The sequence below is a fragment of the Semicossyphus pulcher genome, unplaced genomic scaffold (assembly GCF_022749685.1).
Source record: "Semicossyphus pulcher isolate SPU_LCO1_2020_fin unplaced genomic scaffold, fSemPul1.0.p SCAF_16, whole genome shotgun sequence".
NCBI lineage: Eukaryota > Metazoa > Chordata > Actinopteri > Labriformes > Labridae > Semicossyphus > Semicossyphus pulcher.
Window position 1 is genome coordinate 26,152,511 of NW_027211670.1, and position 16,254 is coordinate 26,168,764.

At 41.8% G+C, this 16,254-nt stretch overlaps 2 protein-coding genes across 2 annotated transcripts in view; one reads left to right on the forward strand and one right to left on the reverse strand.

Annotated features, from left to right (window-relative positions):
- Positions 1–3,075: 3,075 nt before the first annotated feature.
- hcar1-3 (hydroxycarboxylic acid receptor 1-3) lies at positions 3,076–4,436 on the reverse strand. The gene is made up of 2 exons (XM_069663927.1): positions 4,020–4,436; positions 3,076–3,768 (listed from the first exon to the last, which is right to left on the reverse strand). The coding sequence occupies exons 1-2, from the start codon at positions 4,434–4,436 to the stop codon at positions 3,076–3,078; spliced, it is 1,110 nt and encodes a 369-aa protein (XP_069520028.1).
- Positions 4,437–8,695: 4,259 nt separating this feature from the next.
- stxbp4 (syntaxin binding protein 4) overlaps positions 8,696–16,254 on the forward strand; it is a 42,572-nt gene continuing 35,013 nt past the window's right edge. Inside the window, exon 1 of the mRNA XM_069664356.1 lies at positions 8,696–8,751. Coding sequence (XP_069520457.1) covers positions 8,696–8,751 — 56 coding nt within the window. The remainder of the gene's footprint in view (positions 8,752–16,254) is intronic.

Consider the following 16,254-nt stretch of genomic DNA (forward strand, 5'->3'; position numbering starts at 1 on the left):
CCTGCTCCTCTTCATCTGTTCAGTCCTGCTGCTCAGCATGTCATTTCACACACTAATAGCACCACTGATTGCCTGAGTGGACATCTATTCACGCAGGATGCTGAAGTGCCACTTCTGAACAGCTATTGGTTTCGGCTGATGACATTATATGTCCAATCCTCTGAACACAAGCAGAGCTCTCCACTTGTACAGCGACCATCAGCCATGCTGCTCTTTCATGTGAGAGACAAAACAGACGTTCAAAGGAAACTGAGGCTGACAGGAGCTCGTAGACAAAGCCTCAGCCTGACTGTTTACATAAACTACTTCACCTCCCTGGGTCTCCTTCCACTTTCGGGGTATTTGGGCGGTTCACATTAAAAGACAGAAATATGTCTTTTATAATATTTATAATTCTTGCATCGCAACAATCAAGAAAGCTGCTCTTCAATCGGCAACACTTTTTCAGTTTACTATTCTACATATTCCTTGTTGACCTTTTTTTCAACCCCTTGGTTGTTGCTTTAAAGACATTTCCTGTAGATATTTCACAATAAAAGGCTAACAGTAAAGGTAGGGATTATTACCTGTACGTCAGCTGAAAACCTTTTCTATAAAACATCTGTGTAGGAAGATTTAGTTTTTAGATTTAGTTTAAGCAAAAATAAAACTGCACTTTTGCCAGTTACAGAGCTGAAGTTCAAAGTAGAAGTGCAGGGCTCGACATAAGCACTGGCCAGTAGATTAAGCATTTAAAGCCCACCATGTAATCGATATAGTAGCCCTCCTGAGATTCACAGTTTCGATGGACGGGACAAATTACTTTCTACGCAGGATGGCTACTGCTGTCAACAACACATTACACGCTACACGCTACAGATCAGCTGGCATTCTAGAACACGCTAATTGACGTTAGCAAGCTACCGCGGACTAGTATAAATACACACGTTTTTGTTTTTCAGACGCGACGTTACGTGAGGTGGCAAGTGTGTGTATTCCCGTTATCAGCTGCAGCTCGTACCGGTGCACGTTAGCGCTGTGGCTACATAAACAGACCGTTCACGGAGCGGGCGAGGTGCGGACTGTTTGAAGGCTACAGGAAGTACGAGACGGTACGATTTCATTTCAAAATGTTTTCCATTTTTTCGATTAATCGATCAAAGGAATATTAGTCTCAAATATTTGGGGGATGTCAAACATTTGCTGGTTTCAGCTACTTAAATGTTCGAATTTGGTGCTTTTTTTTAAAAAAGTGTTCGTTTTACGTTAAAAAAAACAAATGTGTCATTACAGTTATAAATCTGATAGATTGAGATAAGGTTGAAAAAGTCAAAGAACCCTATTAAACATGAATATTCTGTTTTGACACCAGTTGAAACACATCTACTGCTTCAAGTCTGTTTGAATAAAATGTAAACTCAAAACAAGTATTTAGTTTATTCCAGTCACATAATCAGCTGTGTGAGCTGCAGAGACAGAAGAGGCTCTGAGACATCAACACGAAAACACTTTCACAAAAATACAAACAACTTTGTTTGTGCAGATTGTTTTTAACGGGAATAAAGAAGGACTAAAGAATGTGAAGAACAGAGCGAGTGCACCTGAGAGAGAACGAGAGGCGAAGAGGTGACGGAGGACGAGAAAGTGATGGTTGAGTTTTAATCAACCGCTGAGTGGACGAGAGGGAGGAGGGCTACACACACACACACACACACACACACGCTTATATAATATCCACATACAGTACATATGTGTGTCATTTTACTCCTCATCACTTGTGTGTGTCCACTTTCTGTCTCTTCAATCAGCAGCTCATCAATCAGAGGACACAAGAGTGTGTGCGTGTGTGTGTGTGTGTGCATGTGTGTGTGTGTTTGGATAAAGCCGTCGCTGATGTTAACGCATGCAGCCACGTTGTTTCTGATTTGCAGGATAAACATTTATTCTCTGATAAATGGACAGTGATTATTTGATTATTCCTGTGTTAGAGAAATGTTTAAATATTGATCACATGAATTAACACTGGGCACAGACAGTTTCACTGCAGCATACAGAGATCCCGTTAGACAGGTAGACATCACTCGAGCCTGCACGTCACCTTTGGGCATCAAAACACATTTAAAGTTGTATCATGATTAAATACCTTATTAATAATTCTTCTGTTCCATTTTAACGACCAGAAACAGAAGTCCTCATTTGGTCGGGGTAGAATGATAGTCCACTGTTGGTTAGGTTAATAAGTATAAGTGTGTGTCAAGGTGTGTGTGTGTGTGTTGTTCCCTCCTCACCCTGCAGGGGCGGCGCTGTGCAGAGGAATCACTCCTCCTTCATCCACACCTCCAGGTGATTGTACACAGATATTAATGAGTTTATGTTTTAATTTATCAATCAATCAATTCACCATTACTTTTCAAACAAATCAATGCAATGTACGTATTTTAAAGCGATTGATTTAACTAATTAATTGAGACTAATATACATCAAACATGAAAAAAAAATGAATATAAAAAGTATTACGTTTATTTGTACAAACAACGAAAGATGTGTGATTAAGATAATAACAGAGAATTAAAGATAACATGAAAACATAAAATACAGCGCAAAATGAATTGATTATAGTTTATCTCTATGATAGAAATAGAGTTAAATATAAATGTGTATACACCATACCATGTGATCTAAGTTTGTCTTCACATCCTGTAAACTGAAACGCTTCATTCTCAAAACATCAGAGCGGATGCAGTTCATGACCTCTCCACTAGATGGTGCACACTATCCATCACCATTCACAGTTTGCTTCTCAGGTTCATGAGGAGGCTGTCGCCCAAACAGAAGATGCTTAGTGCGAGAGAATTTACTTTAATGAATAACCACGGGACACTCAGGTTTGTTCTTGTTGTGCTACATGATGAACATATATTGCACAACGATCATAATTAAAAATGTATGAATGTGTTTAGATCACAGAAGTAAACAAAACTTTAACAGCATCAAAAAACACTAAAAATACATTTTGACATATTTCATTAAAATTTAGCACAAAACTTCTGAGAAACGAGAACAGAACCACTTTTTACACTCTGCTGTCAGAGTTTGTTACGAGGCCTCGCTCCCCCTGTCAGCCCTCATGGACTGCAGTTCCTGCTGGGTGGTTAACTGACTTCCTGTTGAGGATACAGTGTTCTTGCCATCTTCTGCTCCCGTCGTGCAGCGCAGGGCGCGGGGCAGCGAGCTGCAGAGGGCCTTCCTGAACATGGAGCTGGAGAAGACGTAGACGATGGGATCCAGGGCCGAGTTCAGGAAGTTCAGCCCCAGAGACACGATGGTGAGCTGAGTGAAGGTGTAGAAGGAGGTGCAGTCCCACGGGCGGTACGAGCGGATGACCCACACCCCGATGGTGGTCACCGTGGTGGGTAAGAAGCACACCATGAACACCACGACGATGACGGCACACACTCGCATCGCCTTCCGCACCTTGTCCGGTTTTCCTATCTGTCGCTGCCGCAGGAAGCAGGAGATCCGGATGGAGCAGAAGAGCAGCATGGCCATGGGGACGATGAACTCCAGCACCGTCAGGATCCGGTGCATGCTGACCAGGATGATGATGGCCCGCGAGGCCTCTTTGTAAGAGGTGAAGAAGAAGCACTGGGTGTTGCTGCCGCTGCCCTTGATGTGGTTGTAAGCCAGCATGGGAACCCGAGGACTGATCACCAGCATCCAGACGAACACGGACACGAACACAGCCTGGCGCTTCGTCATGCGGTTGAAGCGGTGGTGGGGGTGGACCACCTGGAGGACGGTGGAGGGTCAATCATTTGTATAGAACTTTTCATACGCGTTAATGCAACATATACCTCAAGCCAAGCTAATACTGTTCAGTCCACATTTCCTAATTGCAAGTTTAGTGGTTGTATGAATGGAAATAGAAACCTGGACGGCCTGCTGAAGCTTAAGAAAATACTTGACATGTTAAAGATTCATCAGCGTAAGTGTTGAAATGGCCAAAATGAGCCGCGTATAACAATACAAAGCTTACTCACCTTAAAGTAGCGGTAAATTGCCACCACGGTCATGAGTGCGATGCTGGCCGAGCGGTTGGAAAACATCAGGAAGAGGTTGATCCGGCACATGCCGTCTCCAAACACCCAGTGACCCCTGAGCAAGGCATCGATCCTCAGCGGCAGACTCACCAGAGCCAGGAAGTCTGCGATGACCAGGTTGAAGAGGAACAGGTTGTTGGGGTTCCAGGCCTTTATTTTAAAGCAGAAGATCCAGATGGCGACTACATTTCCCAGCAGCCCCAGTATGACGTCAATGGTGAGGACTGGGGGCAGAATCAAACCCTCCAGTTGGATGCCGACTGGTGGGCAGCCTCCACCTCTTCCTCCACCTCCTCCAGGGAGCGGGGTGGTCCAGTTTAACGTGGTGGTGGAGTTCTCATTTTGCTCTGGCAGCATTTTAGCTCATAAGATTTTAAACATCTCTTATTCACCGCTGTGGAACTGGAATCGATGAATCTGATTGGCAGCTCAGTCTTGATTTGTTGATTTTTCTGGTGCTTCTATTTCTGAAAGTTGTGGGTTTGGAAAAAATCCTTCTTGACCACACCAGGAAATCTCTCACTTCCTGTTTTCGCCTCCTTCCTTCTTTTTGTAGAAATGAATCTGTGTAAAAAAAGTAGTTTTGTGTTTGTTCATGAACCAGTTTCACATCAGACAATAAGACTTGATTTAGTAAAACCTAAAGAGCGGCAGGCAACTTTTATGAAGTTATATCCACCATCTTTTAAATAAGGTGGTGAATTATGGTGGATTTATTTTCAATTCAACGTGTAGTTTAAAGATAAAAAACAACAGCATTTGAACTTAACTTCAGTATGGTTTCACAAATAAGGTAAGATAGAACTTTATTAGCCACTTGGTTAAAACAAATACACCAAAAAAAAACACAAACCAAAATAATGCTGTTGACGTACGTTTTTAAAAATGCATGCAACTTAACATCTACAAAACATCAGGACTTAACTTTGGCCTGTTGCATATTAATGCTGCTTTGTCATTAAATCCATTATCATCGCAAACACGTACATTGAGGTTAAAAGACTGTGAATAGTAATATTCAGAACTCACCGATCAGCTGTGTGAAGAGAATCACTCATAAACTGCTGGAAGAATCAATGAAGGGATTTCTGCCCTCATCAGAGCATTTATGTCTCTAACAGGAAGATGCTCCTGTGCGGTTTACTTTCATAAACTTCACACGTCAAACAGTTAAAGGTCTGAGCACAGAGGGCAACACAAAGTGACGTGTAAGACGTGAAATCATGTCTGAAGCACATTTCTCAAGACATTTCACCAGAGGTGTCTTAACTCATCGATGAATGCACAGCAAATGAGTCATAATCTGATCAACACTTCCTACATTTCTATTATTGCTTATCGTGATTTAATTTGTCTTCAAACACTTCAGAAGCATTCAATCTGAACAGCCTGAGCTAACAGGTAAGTTAAAAAACATCAGAAAAGTTACATGTTTACATGTTTTCTGTCAGATTTAGCTAAATAAACACACACCTGTTCCAAACAGTCCATTTTTTATTTTAGATCAAATTAAACAGGGTCAAAGGTTAATTTATTTATCAAAACATGCAATGAATTTAGGTTAATTCAACCTTTCCTGCATCCTAGTAACACAGAAATTAAAATTATTATGATTGAAGTATCCTCTTGAAAAGATACATTTTGTTCTCCTAACTCTGACACTGAGAATTAAGCCTGTCTTAGCATGCTATTGCTAAAGCTAACCCTTCCTTATTTTATTGTTGATGAACAATCGAATGCTGCAGTCGGCCATCATTTAAACTGTTTTAAAGCTAAAGAGATAACATACTAGTTACATACTTAAATTATGCTCAAATTAAAAATACATAACATGAAGCTAACTGTATTTATATGAGGTGTGTTTCAGGTAAAATGGATATGCCAGTGATGTCTGCTGAAACTACCCTTAGCCACAGAAGTAAATACCTCACTGATATCAATGTCTGGAAGCAAACACCAGTTTGTCACTGAATTTTGTGTGTTGCTGTTGTGTCCCAGTGTTACAACAGTAATGCTAAATGCTAACTTAGCCATCATAAAGAATGACCTTTGGCTAAAAAGTCACTAATATTTGCTTCTAACTTTAGTCATAAACCAATGCAACATACCAGCAAATTAACACAGAGCTTGGTGCTAAATTGTGCCATAAAAAGGCGAATATTAAGACGAAACGTTAGCAGAAAAATTTCTTGGACAAACGTAGAAATGTACATAAATAACTGCTGATGTTAGATTGCATAAAGGCTAATAAAAAGCAAGCTTACATATAAATGTTAAGTAATGCAAGTTAAGTGCTGTAAGTGAAGTCTGATTTTATAGAGCAACGTGAACATGAACTTGTGCAAACAGTGCTTGATATTTCACAACGGGTTTCCCCTCTGTGTACTCATGTTAAAATGATGGAGGAAGTTTGGAAATCAAAGAACTGCAGTTGTTGCTGTCGAGTGACACATCAGCATATTGTCATTTTTCAGGGTCTGTAAATTACAATATTTCAGTCTCAGGTTGCTCTTAGACGGATTTATTCAGTGTTTGTGAAGAATCATAATTTCACTGCTTCTCAATTCACCAGAAACTAAAAAGACTGTAAGAAAATCCGGAGGGAAATCTGTCCCTATATAGAGATAAAGCAACATATTTATAACCTGTTACCTGCTTAGCTGTCAGTCAACAGCTAATATTAGCATTTAGCCACTAGTAGCTATATTAGCCTACAAAAAGCTAGGGATTGGCTGAAAGCTAATATCACCATTTCAATGTGCTAGACAATTGTAAATTACCCAACGTAATGTTTGCTAGCTAGAGGTGTTGTTAGCTAGGAAGTAGTTGACTGCTAATGTTAGCTTTTGTAGTAGCTAACAGGTTATCAAACATGTTTCCGTTTGAAATATGGCCTGATTTCCCTCCAGACTTTCGCTATCAATCATCTTTTAAGTTTCTCACTAATCAGGAGGCGGTGAAATGTAAACGATTGTCAGCTACACTAAAACAACTTACGGTCTGGTGTACGAAAGATTAGTCTGAGTGTCCTACATGCTGTGTATGAATGTGCTGTGAATATTGTGAATAGTCAGATTGGTTTAATTCTAATCAAGTCAATTAGCTAGATGCTGTACTTGTTAGCATTAGCAGAATGCTAATTTGATTCTTTTACAGGCTTTGCTTCCTCACATAGCATATTCTATAGCTAGTTGTTCATATTTATGGTGTTAGCATAGTTTTTGGCAACTTTGCAGCTGTGGGTTCATTACCTGCATCGACAATGAAGTCTGCTAACCGACCCTTGAGGAGCTGTGAGCCTGCCATATTTTGGTACTTGTTAGTTTCTCCAAAGAAGAAGGATGTCGAGACGGTTTGTGCTCGCTTTAGACGATGGGCTGTATTCTTAAACATTTATAGTTTTTTTTTTCTTCTTTATACAACCTAAATGCTAGAAATGCTAATATGTTTCATTGTCAGTGTCCCACTGCTTATTCTTGTGTAAAAGGTTCAGCAAAGTTTTAAATGCTAGACTTGCTGTGTTCTGACTCGACTCAAGAAGTCACAGCAGACTGTAACTGTCAGAAGAAAAGTTTTATCAAACAAATTGAATGAAAACAATATAAAACTATAATGTCGAAAATGTAGTAGGCTACCCTTAGCTAGCTTTACAGGTTATAAAAGCTAACCTTAATCTAAACATCAACATAAGCTTCTAACATTAACCATCAACATGGCTATAATTTAACAAGTAGTAAAAAATGAACAGAGTGAATCCTCGGCAGCCCTGGCTTACACAACCTGGCCACACTTTGGGCCCTTAGGTGTGGCCAGCTGACCTGAGGTGCACCTGCAGAGACAGGGCAGACAGGTCAGTTGTCCAGCCGGGCGACACCACAGGGATCACCACATTTAAGCTACGCTGATCCATTGAAATACACCCAGATCGTCTGTGATAGCGGGCCGTAATGATGACTGACGCCGGCGCAGCTCTCACTTTCTCCCCTTCCCTCTCGTCCTCAGAGATGATTCATTCTCCTTTGTGTTTCCAGTCAAGTAAAATTTGAATTTCAATCCGTGTGCGCTGAATTCAGCCGTCTGCGTGCCTGCCTGATACTCCGGTAATATTTACAGGTGACTTATCTTTCCGAATGCATTTGTGAGACTCCAAAGAGGCAGCGTTAAAGCTTCCTCTCAGTGTTTTAACGATACCGCTCTAATCCTACAGCTGCAGAAAGGACAAGTCTTCAGAAAATGTAGCTTTAAACTTTCATCCTCTGTAAGGTTTGTGTGCTCATTTTGTGCGTGTGGGTGTGTGATTATGTTGTGTGTGTGTGTGTGTGTGTGTGTGTGAGGGACGGGTATCAGCATGGATTAGTGAGTAAAGGTAAGCGCGTGTCTCTCCCTGTCTAGGCGGATTTCCATCCCTCTCCTCTTCGCTCCGGTCACACACACCGCCCTGGTTTGAACCGCCGCCGCCGTCTCTTCTCATCCCGTCTCCTCCTCAGAAACACCCGCTGCTGTCTCATGGCGGTCTAACACTTTGCCTTCTTGTGTGTGAGTGTGTGTGTGTATGTGTGAGAGTGTGAGAGTGTGTGATTGGTTGGTTGTGTTTTTTTGTCTTGGACCGTCGTGCGATGCCATTCCTCACTCAGGACGCGGAGCGTTTCGATGGGCTGTCTCTCCTCTACTGGTAAGCTAATTCCCCCTGCGCTCCTCCTCCCCCCCTCCTCACTTCCTTCTCTCCTTTCCTCGTTTTTAAAAACAAAAACTTGTCTCCTACGATGGTTTTAAGCTTTTGTTTTCATGCTTCGTCCCGCGTCTGCAGCTCTTGCTGCTGTAGTTGATGTGGGTCACGGACTTCAGAGGGGAAATTGGTTTACAGCCTGTTTACTGGCAGATGCCTCTGAGTTTAAGTCCACATGCATGTGCGCACTTCTGGGTCATGCATGTCAGAGCTGCTTTAAAGGAACAGAACAACATTTACACTGATTCTCGTTTTAACGCACTTCAGTTTGGGCGTTTCTGTTTGCAAAGACTTTGTGATGTTTGTGTCTGACAGCTGGAATTCTGTTTAGATTTATAGTTTAAATGTACATAATTATAACGTTTCCTCACTGTGTTGATTGGAGCTGAAACCGTCAGATTAATGAAACAGCTTTTGCTTGAATTCTTCTGCCTGATTCAGCTTCTACTCAAACAGAATAAATATCCAACACAGAGCTAGCTTACTTTGTCAAAGCTAGCAGCTCTCTTAAAAGCACTGGAAACCCAAATTCACTAAATCTTTTTGACGTTGTCCTTTAAGGTCTTTTGCACATAAGCATCTAAAACGGGTCAGGAAATAGTTTTGAATGTTTATTTTCATGTGCAGTTGTTTGATGCAGTCAACGAGGACCTATTTTTGTGTAAGACGACACTAAACCAGTGCTAGCTAACGCTTTATAGCGCTACAGTCTTGAGAAAAGGTCTAAACAGCAGAATGAGCTTTCTTTACACGTTTCAGGTTTTATCTCAGACGTTTGTGCAAACGCTCAATTTTAAAATCAGATTTGTATTTTACTATTTCAGGCCAAATTTCTAAGACTTTTAGACGACTGGATTAGAAAGTGTCAGCAGAAAGATGGAGCCAATTTAAGCTTTTCATATATTACTGGGTAGTTAAGTCAGTAATATGTGTGATATGAGTGAGCGAGTGTGTACAAGTAATCCAAACTTTACTGTTGAGCAGATCCCCTTTAGAAGTTTCATTAACTTAATTTAGTAACATAAATATCTTCAGAATGGCACATAGGTGTATCTACAGCTGTGACTCCTGAATCCTGCCACCCATAAGTCATCTTTTCTCATGCGATCACCTTCTGATCCCGTCTGAACTCCAGCTGCAGCTTCTGATAATCTTCCAGCGCACGGATCGTTTTCTGCATTATTCATCTCTGCAAAAACATCTGCTGCGCCTCACAGCGAGGAGCCTCGCCGCTTTATTCCCCGCTCCTCGTTCTGGGCGTCTCGTTCTTTATTTGACACTTGAACATACGGGGAGAGGAAGCAAACAGGCAGGAGGAGATTAAATATGGAGACACCAAACGATGCTCTGCTGCACAGCTTCGGAACTGAAATGCATTTTAACACAAATTTAAATAAACGAAAAAGATTTTGCAGCAATGTTTGTTATTTTTTTGTTTGGATCGAAAGAAAACACTTTAATAACACACTGAAGCTAAGCTAGGAGCAGGTATTTACAGGTGCACATCACCCATTTTCAAAGACTTGCATTTCAAGGAGCCAGATGTGAGCATACTTGTACGAGACACGGAGCTGGAAAGAATCGGGGGGTTCAAGTTAGTTTGGTTAGCATGGTGCATCACTTGTTCACAGCTACAGAGGTATAATTGGGGATGCTAATGTTAACATTCAGAGAACAGACTTAAAACAAAATGTGCTTATTTTTAAATGAAGGGCCGACTTCTCAGGCTGTCTCTGAGCACAACTAAACGCTGTCACGCTGGTAGCAACTTGTAGTGATCATGTTTTGCCGAGAGAGAGGAGCTCAGGACAAGCTATGGGTTAGCAAAGATAGTGCTAGCTTAATTAGCATTCATGTTAACTCATTATTTGGGATGCTAATGTTGGCGAGCTTTAAACAGACTTTTAATAAACACTCGACTCCTCAGAGTGTCTGTTAGTACAGCTAAACACTGAACAAGACTTTTACCAGGTCGCGGTGTTGTCGACTTGTCAATCACAGGTAGCCCCGCCCTAAACCCTCCCCTGCTTTATGGTCTCCGTCACCCCTTTTACACTGCCAGTTCATGGTGGGATTTTAACGCCTGTGTGACGTTCCGTCTTCTACGTAGAACACACGGAGGCTGATGGTGGCCGAAGTCGCTCCGCCTCTCAGAGTTAGTAACAGAGGCGAAACAGCGTCTGTGTAAGCAGCGGAGCCGGCAGGGCAGAACAGCACCGTGTGTGTGCATGAAGCACATACTGTTTGTTTACACCTCGCACACATTTTGCTTCCGCACCGGAACGCTGTAAAAACACAAACTGAGGCGGCTTCATGCCGGTGTTGCTCGGTCCAGTATAAAATAAAGGCTGCATGACGGTGGAGCTTCGTTACGGCGCTGAGGCGGAACCACAGTGTAAAAAGGGCTTCTGACTGTAAATGGGAGCATCAGTGACTAAATGAACATCATGCTGTGCTGAAGAAGACTTGAGACTAGAGACTGAGACCATAAACTCATTAGGAACGTGTTTACTGAGGGAATACATCAGGAGAGAAGTAGCCACCAGAAGTGTGTCCCTTCCCTGGGTCTCGACCCTCAGCTTGGGAACCGAGCTATAAATAGACAATAAGTGCCACTGAGCAAACTCCTTTCTCTGACGAAGACTGAGATGTGGTTAAACCTCCTGCAGAGCTTATAAGCGGAGCATTTTAAGACTCACATAATTTTTCCGTCATCATCAGATTACTGTCGGATTCAGACAACGCGCTGACAGGCGGAAGCTGGGGAGAGAAAACGGTGCAACAGTTGCTGGTTTTATGCAGCGTGGCGTCTCCAGAGGTGGAGACATTACACAGTCTTCACTCTAGTATAATACACAGATACTGGTGTTAAAAAAAGACTGGTTAAAGTAAAGGTGCTGCATTGTCCCCTCTGCTGGTACATCAGGCTTGTTTGAAGGCGATGGGCAATGATTGCTTCAAATGTATTAAAGCTAAAGTAACGAACCAGTTGTGAAAATGTAAGAAGTAGAAAGTTCAGGTAGTTATTCTAAAATATCACAATCAGAAATACTTTCAGGCCGTCAGATGCTCTGATACAGAGAGACGCATGAAGAAATATAGGGCACAATTAATACAGGAAATAAATAGAAGTAAGAAATATATCAAATAAACAGGAGCAACTGTAACAGGCTGCACGCGCAGTCGGTTCATGCGCACCAGGCCTAAAGGGGGTGCAGAAGCCTTAAAACCTTACTGTTACTGTGATGTCAGATTATCCACAATTTCCCAAAAAGTGAAAAAAAAATTTTAAAAAGGGAGCCGGAGGAGAAGAGTAATATTCCAAGAAAAAACTAAAGTGGTGAATTTGCCAGAAAAAAAAGGAAAGTTGTGAGAAAATAAAGTTCAGGGATCCACACTTCCTCTCACCATCTCACATCAGACGCTGCTGCCTGCTGTGCATCAGGCCTGCTGTGCATCAGGCCTGCTGTGCACGACCTTAAATTATACTTTTCAATCTGATTGAGCAAGAAGGAAACACTTTGATTTTAGCCCAGGATCTAACATTTATGACTTTGTGATCTCAGAACTTTGCTGGTTTTATTCTTGCAAATTTCCCATTTTGATTTACGCCTTTAATCTCGTAATTTCCAGGATTTTTTCTCGGCATATGACTTTTCTCCTCTGGCTGTTTACAATGGTCACTAATAAGCCGTCGTAATAAAGTATCTATGTGATCAAAAGAAGAAGTTTCCGATGGGGAAATTCACGTGACGGCGCCCTGAAGTCAGAACACGGGAAGTCAGAAAACTGAATAACCTGAGCTGCTGAGTTGACGGATGACAAAAGTACATGAAAAACATGGCGGACTGAAGTTAATGAGACTTTGTGCATTTTATAATCTTTTAATTCATAAATGTTGTAACCAATAGTTTCTGTACACTTAGTGAGGAAGATCTGTTTATAGCATTAAATTAAATCACATGTAATTTAGAGCGTCCACTTTCTTTCCCTTGCACACCTTAAAGCTCGTGAACACGCCGAAATCTCATGTCACACTCGACGTTTGTTTACATTCTAGTTCTCGGAAGCCCGTCTCTAGCTCCTCCTCCTTATGACATCACACAGGTTGTTAAAGCCATAAGCTAGTCGGGGTGTCGTCTGTCATGACTCAGCTGAGTCACGGCAAGAATTTCTGTCTCTTTAATCTGTAATCTGACTCAGTAACATCTCCTGTAATCTGAACATGAGACACCCAGCTCCTAAATGACAGGAAGTCCCCCCCACCCCCCCACCATCCCCCTCCTCTTCTGCAATGTACACAAAACAAAGACAGAACCAGGTGTGTGAGTTCAGACCGGCCCATGGCCCTGCTCCTTGTTACTGTGTGTTCCCGCTGGCGGTCGGCCTGTGAGTGATGATAATCACTTGCGGCAGGTAATGCAGATTATCAGGTATTAAGTGATCAGTTTAATTGCTTCCTCATGTCCCTGCTGCTGGCTTTGCTGCACGTTGTCGTCTGTTTGTGGAGCTCAGAGAGCTGCTGCTGCAAACCGGCAAATGCTTTGACATAATTGTTTAAGCAGCATTTGTTGAACTTCTCTGATTATCTTGTGAGTAATAAACAAACTAAACGCCTCCAAGCAAGAACAAATAACTGACAGGATCTGTGTATAACGTTTCCAGCGCACAGCACTAAGTGTGTAAGTATCACGGCACAGGGTGACACATGCATCCTTATAAGTACCAAACTAAAGCAGCCCCCTTGGTTAAGGTTACAACTTTAATCCAGCTACAAATCATCCATTAATCAGAGAAACAACTCAAACACATGAGAAACGTTGCATCAGACTCACAGGAGTCTTTTCAAACCGCTCTGTGTGCACTTCAATATAGGACAATAACAAAGACAATGTTTACCAGTTTACTGCACACTAGCAACGGTTATTACAAGACGAGTAAACCTACAGCTGTGTCAGTGCACATGTGTAGCTAGCATTCAGCTAGCGAGAACAGGTAGCTGGAGATGGCTAGGCCATGTGCTGAGAATGGAGCAGGTGTTAAGATGGACACCACCAGGCAAAAGGAAACCCGGAAGGCCCAAATCCACCTGGAGCAGAACTGTGACACAGAGCTGGAAAAAATGAACCTGTCATGGAGAGAAGCCCAACATGCTGCTAAGGACCGAGTGCACAGCAGAGAGCTCACTGAAGGCTCGTGTCCCATAGGGGATGAAGAGGAGGCCATTTTGGTTCCATCTGATGGTTTTGCTGTGTAGTTAAAGATCCTGGTACGAGTACCTGAACAGAAGAGAAATCATTACACATTTCTTCTACCGTCAGCTACAATTTACCTTTGCTTCTGTAACTTTGCTTCACCTTCTATCCCGGCTTTGTTAGCGTTAGCATTAAATTACAGCTCTCATCAACTTTGTAAAAGTAAACACTATGAAGTTTCACTTCATGAAGTTGCAGGTTTAGAAGTATTTGTTTCTTTCATCGTACTTACCTCCGTTTGTTCCATAGTTCAGACCCACCAAGCAGGATTGCTGCTAGAAAAGGGCCGGCCAGCATTTCCTGTCTTTTATGGTGTCTGTGATGTCATCTCTGACATCAGAGGGTCATCTCAAGTGTAGGGGTTTTCTTTTCTGAACACTGTTTCTTTTTTATTTATATGCATCCTGGAGTAATTTGACAAAAGTGACTAACCTGCTGTAGAGCCTTTTAATAAAGTAAAGAAGCTGGTACATGTAAATAAAAAATTAAATTACAATGAGTTATTATATAAGTTATAACAGCCAGATATCACCAAGCAAACCAACATGCTAGTTTAAGCAGGACAAACAATGAGTAAGTCACGCTCAGGGTGGGAAGCTTGATGCTATGCTAATGTTGTTCTGCTATATTTCAGGTCTTTAAATCACTTAAACGTAGACGTACCCTGAAAGTGTTTTTATTCCACCTCTTCAGCCACTGTAAGGACTAATAGTGAAAAGTAGGCCATATAAAATAAGCTAAGTCACAACAACTAATGTTAGCATTACCAAGCTAACATTACCATTAGCTTGTCATTTTAAGCCTTTCCGATCATATTGTGTAACAATAGCAACAAATGCTGCTTCCTTAATGATCAGCGAATACAAAGACAACGCAAAGCAACATCACGTTAGCTAAAGTTAGAGAACCGCTAACAATAGCTTTCCAACAACATATCCATCTGACAGTGTCGCAATACGAAAGCAAAGGCACAGCTAACGGTTATGTTAGCTAGCTAATGATGTTAGCTGGGACCTCTCTGAATGCTAAGGTTAGCTGTTGTCTTAAAATATGTCACGCGTTCCCTCCGGATTTTCACTATTTGTTGTCTTTTCACTTCCTAAATTTAAAATGAGAAAGTGGTGCTAAATGAAGACGAAGAGTCGTTTGGGAGTTCAGAGCGCCGTGTTTTAGTGCTGAGCCGAATGGAGGGACGGAGGAGACGTTTCAAACACAAAGTGGGCACAGCTACTAATTCAGAATTTCAACAGACACATGCTGCGCTCAATAAGAACCAGTGAAGACATCCCTCCTTTGGGAGAACATCATGTTCTAATCGAAGCTCGGCTCTTTGAACGTCAAGACTTTACATTCTAATCAGCAGCCTCCTAATGATATATAATATGTCGTGTCATTGGCTGTGTAAGATGGATCATATAATTTCAAATAAGCCTCTCCAGAGAGATCAGAGTGACCTCCGCTTTACCCCTGAATCTTTATTCATCCACTTCACTGTACATTATCCCTTACATAACACAGTATACAGCGCCTGGTCCTGCAAGCAGCGTCGCCTCACAGCTCGCTTCACCTGAAAACAAAGGAAGACAGGTACCGAGATGACTTCAGAGTGTCAAACAGTCAAACAGTCCCGAACGAAGCTCCACCTTTACTGGATTTCACTGACGGACGTGTGAAGGAGCTGAGCTCAACCAGTAAGTAGATACCAAAGCTGTCGGACTGTCGCTGTGCAGGTGATATTTGTCTCTGAGATGTGGTGAAGAAAAGGAAAGTTACAGAAAATGATAATACCTACAAGTAGCTTAACCTCTACTATAGGTGCAGTACTTGTGTAGGTGTGCATAGTTCCAGTCTTCAACTGATTTTAATCCACTTCTTTCAGAGGAAAACAAAGAGCCTTTTTAATTTATACTCTTATGAAGTTAATCTGATGGCTTCATGATTCAAATGATCAGTCGAGAAGACCCACAGTCCGTCAGTCAGTTTAATCTCTGTGTCTTTTTTAGCTGCGTCATCATGCACAGATTGCTGCAGGAGCAACAGCATTGACAGGCTGTAAACTTTCAAAAACGTCTCTAACAGTTTTTAAGCCTCTACTTTTTTTTTTACTGCAGCCAAATTATCCACAGCGGCCTCCTCCTCTTCAAAACAAACAGACATGAAGATAGAAATAAGTAGAGTACTGAAAAAAGCTGAT

Excerpts from the sequence above, each read along its gene's own strand:
- hcar1-3 (XM_069663927.1), bottom strand. The coding sequence starts at position 4,436 with ATGCTGCCAGAGCAAAATGAGAACTCCACCACCACGTTAAACTGGACC. Across the intron at positions 3,769-4,019 it reads CAATTTACCGCTACTTTAAG|GTGGTCCACCCCCACCACCG; the intron begins GTGAGTAAGCTT and ends ACCGTCCTCCAG.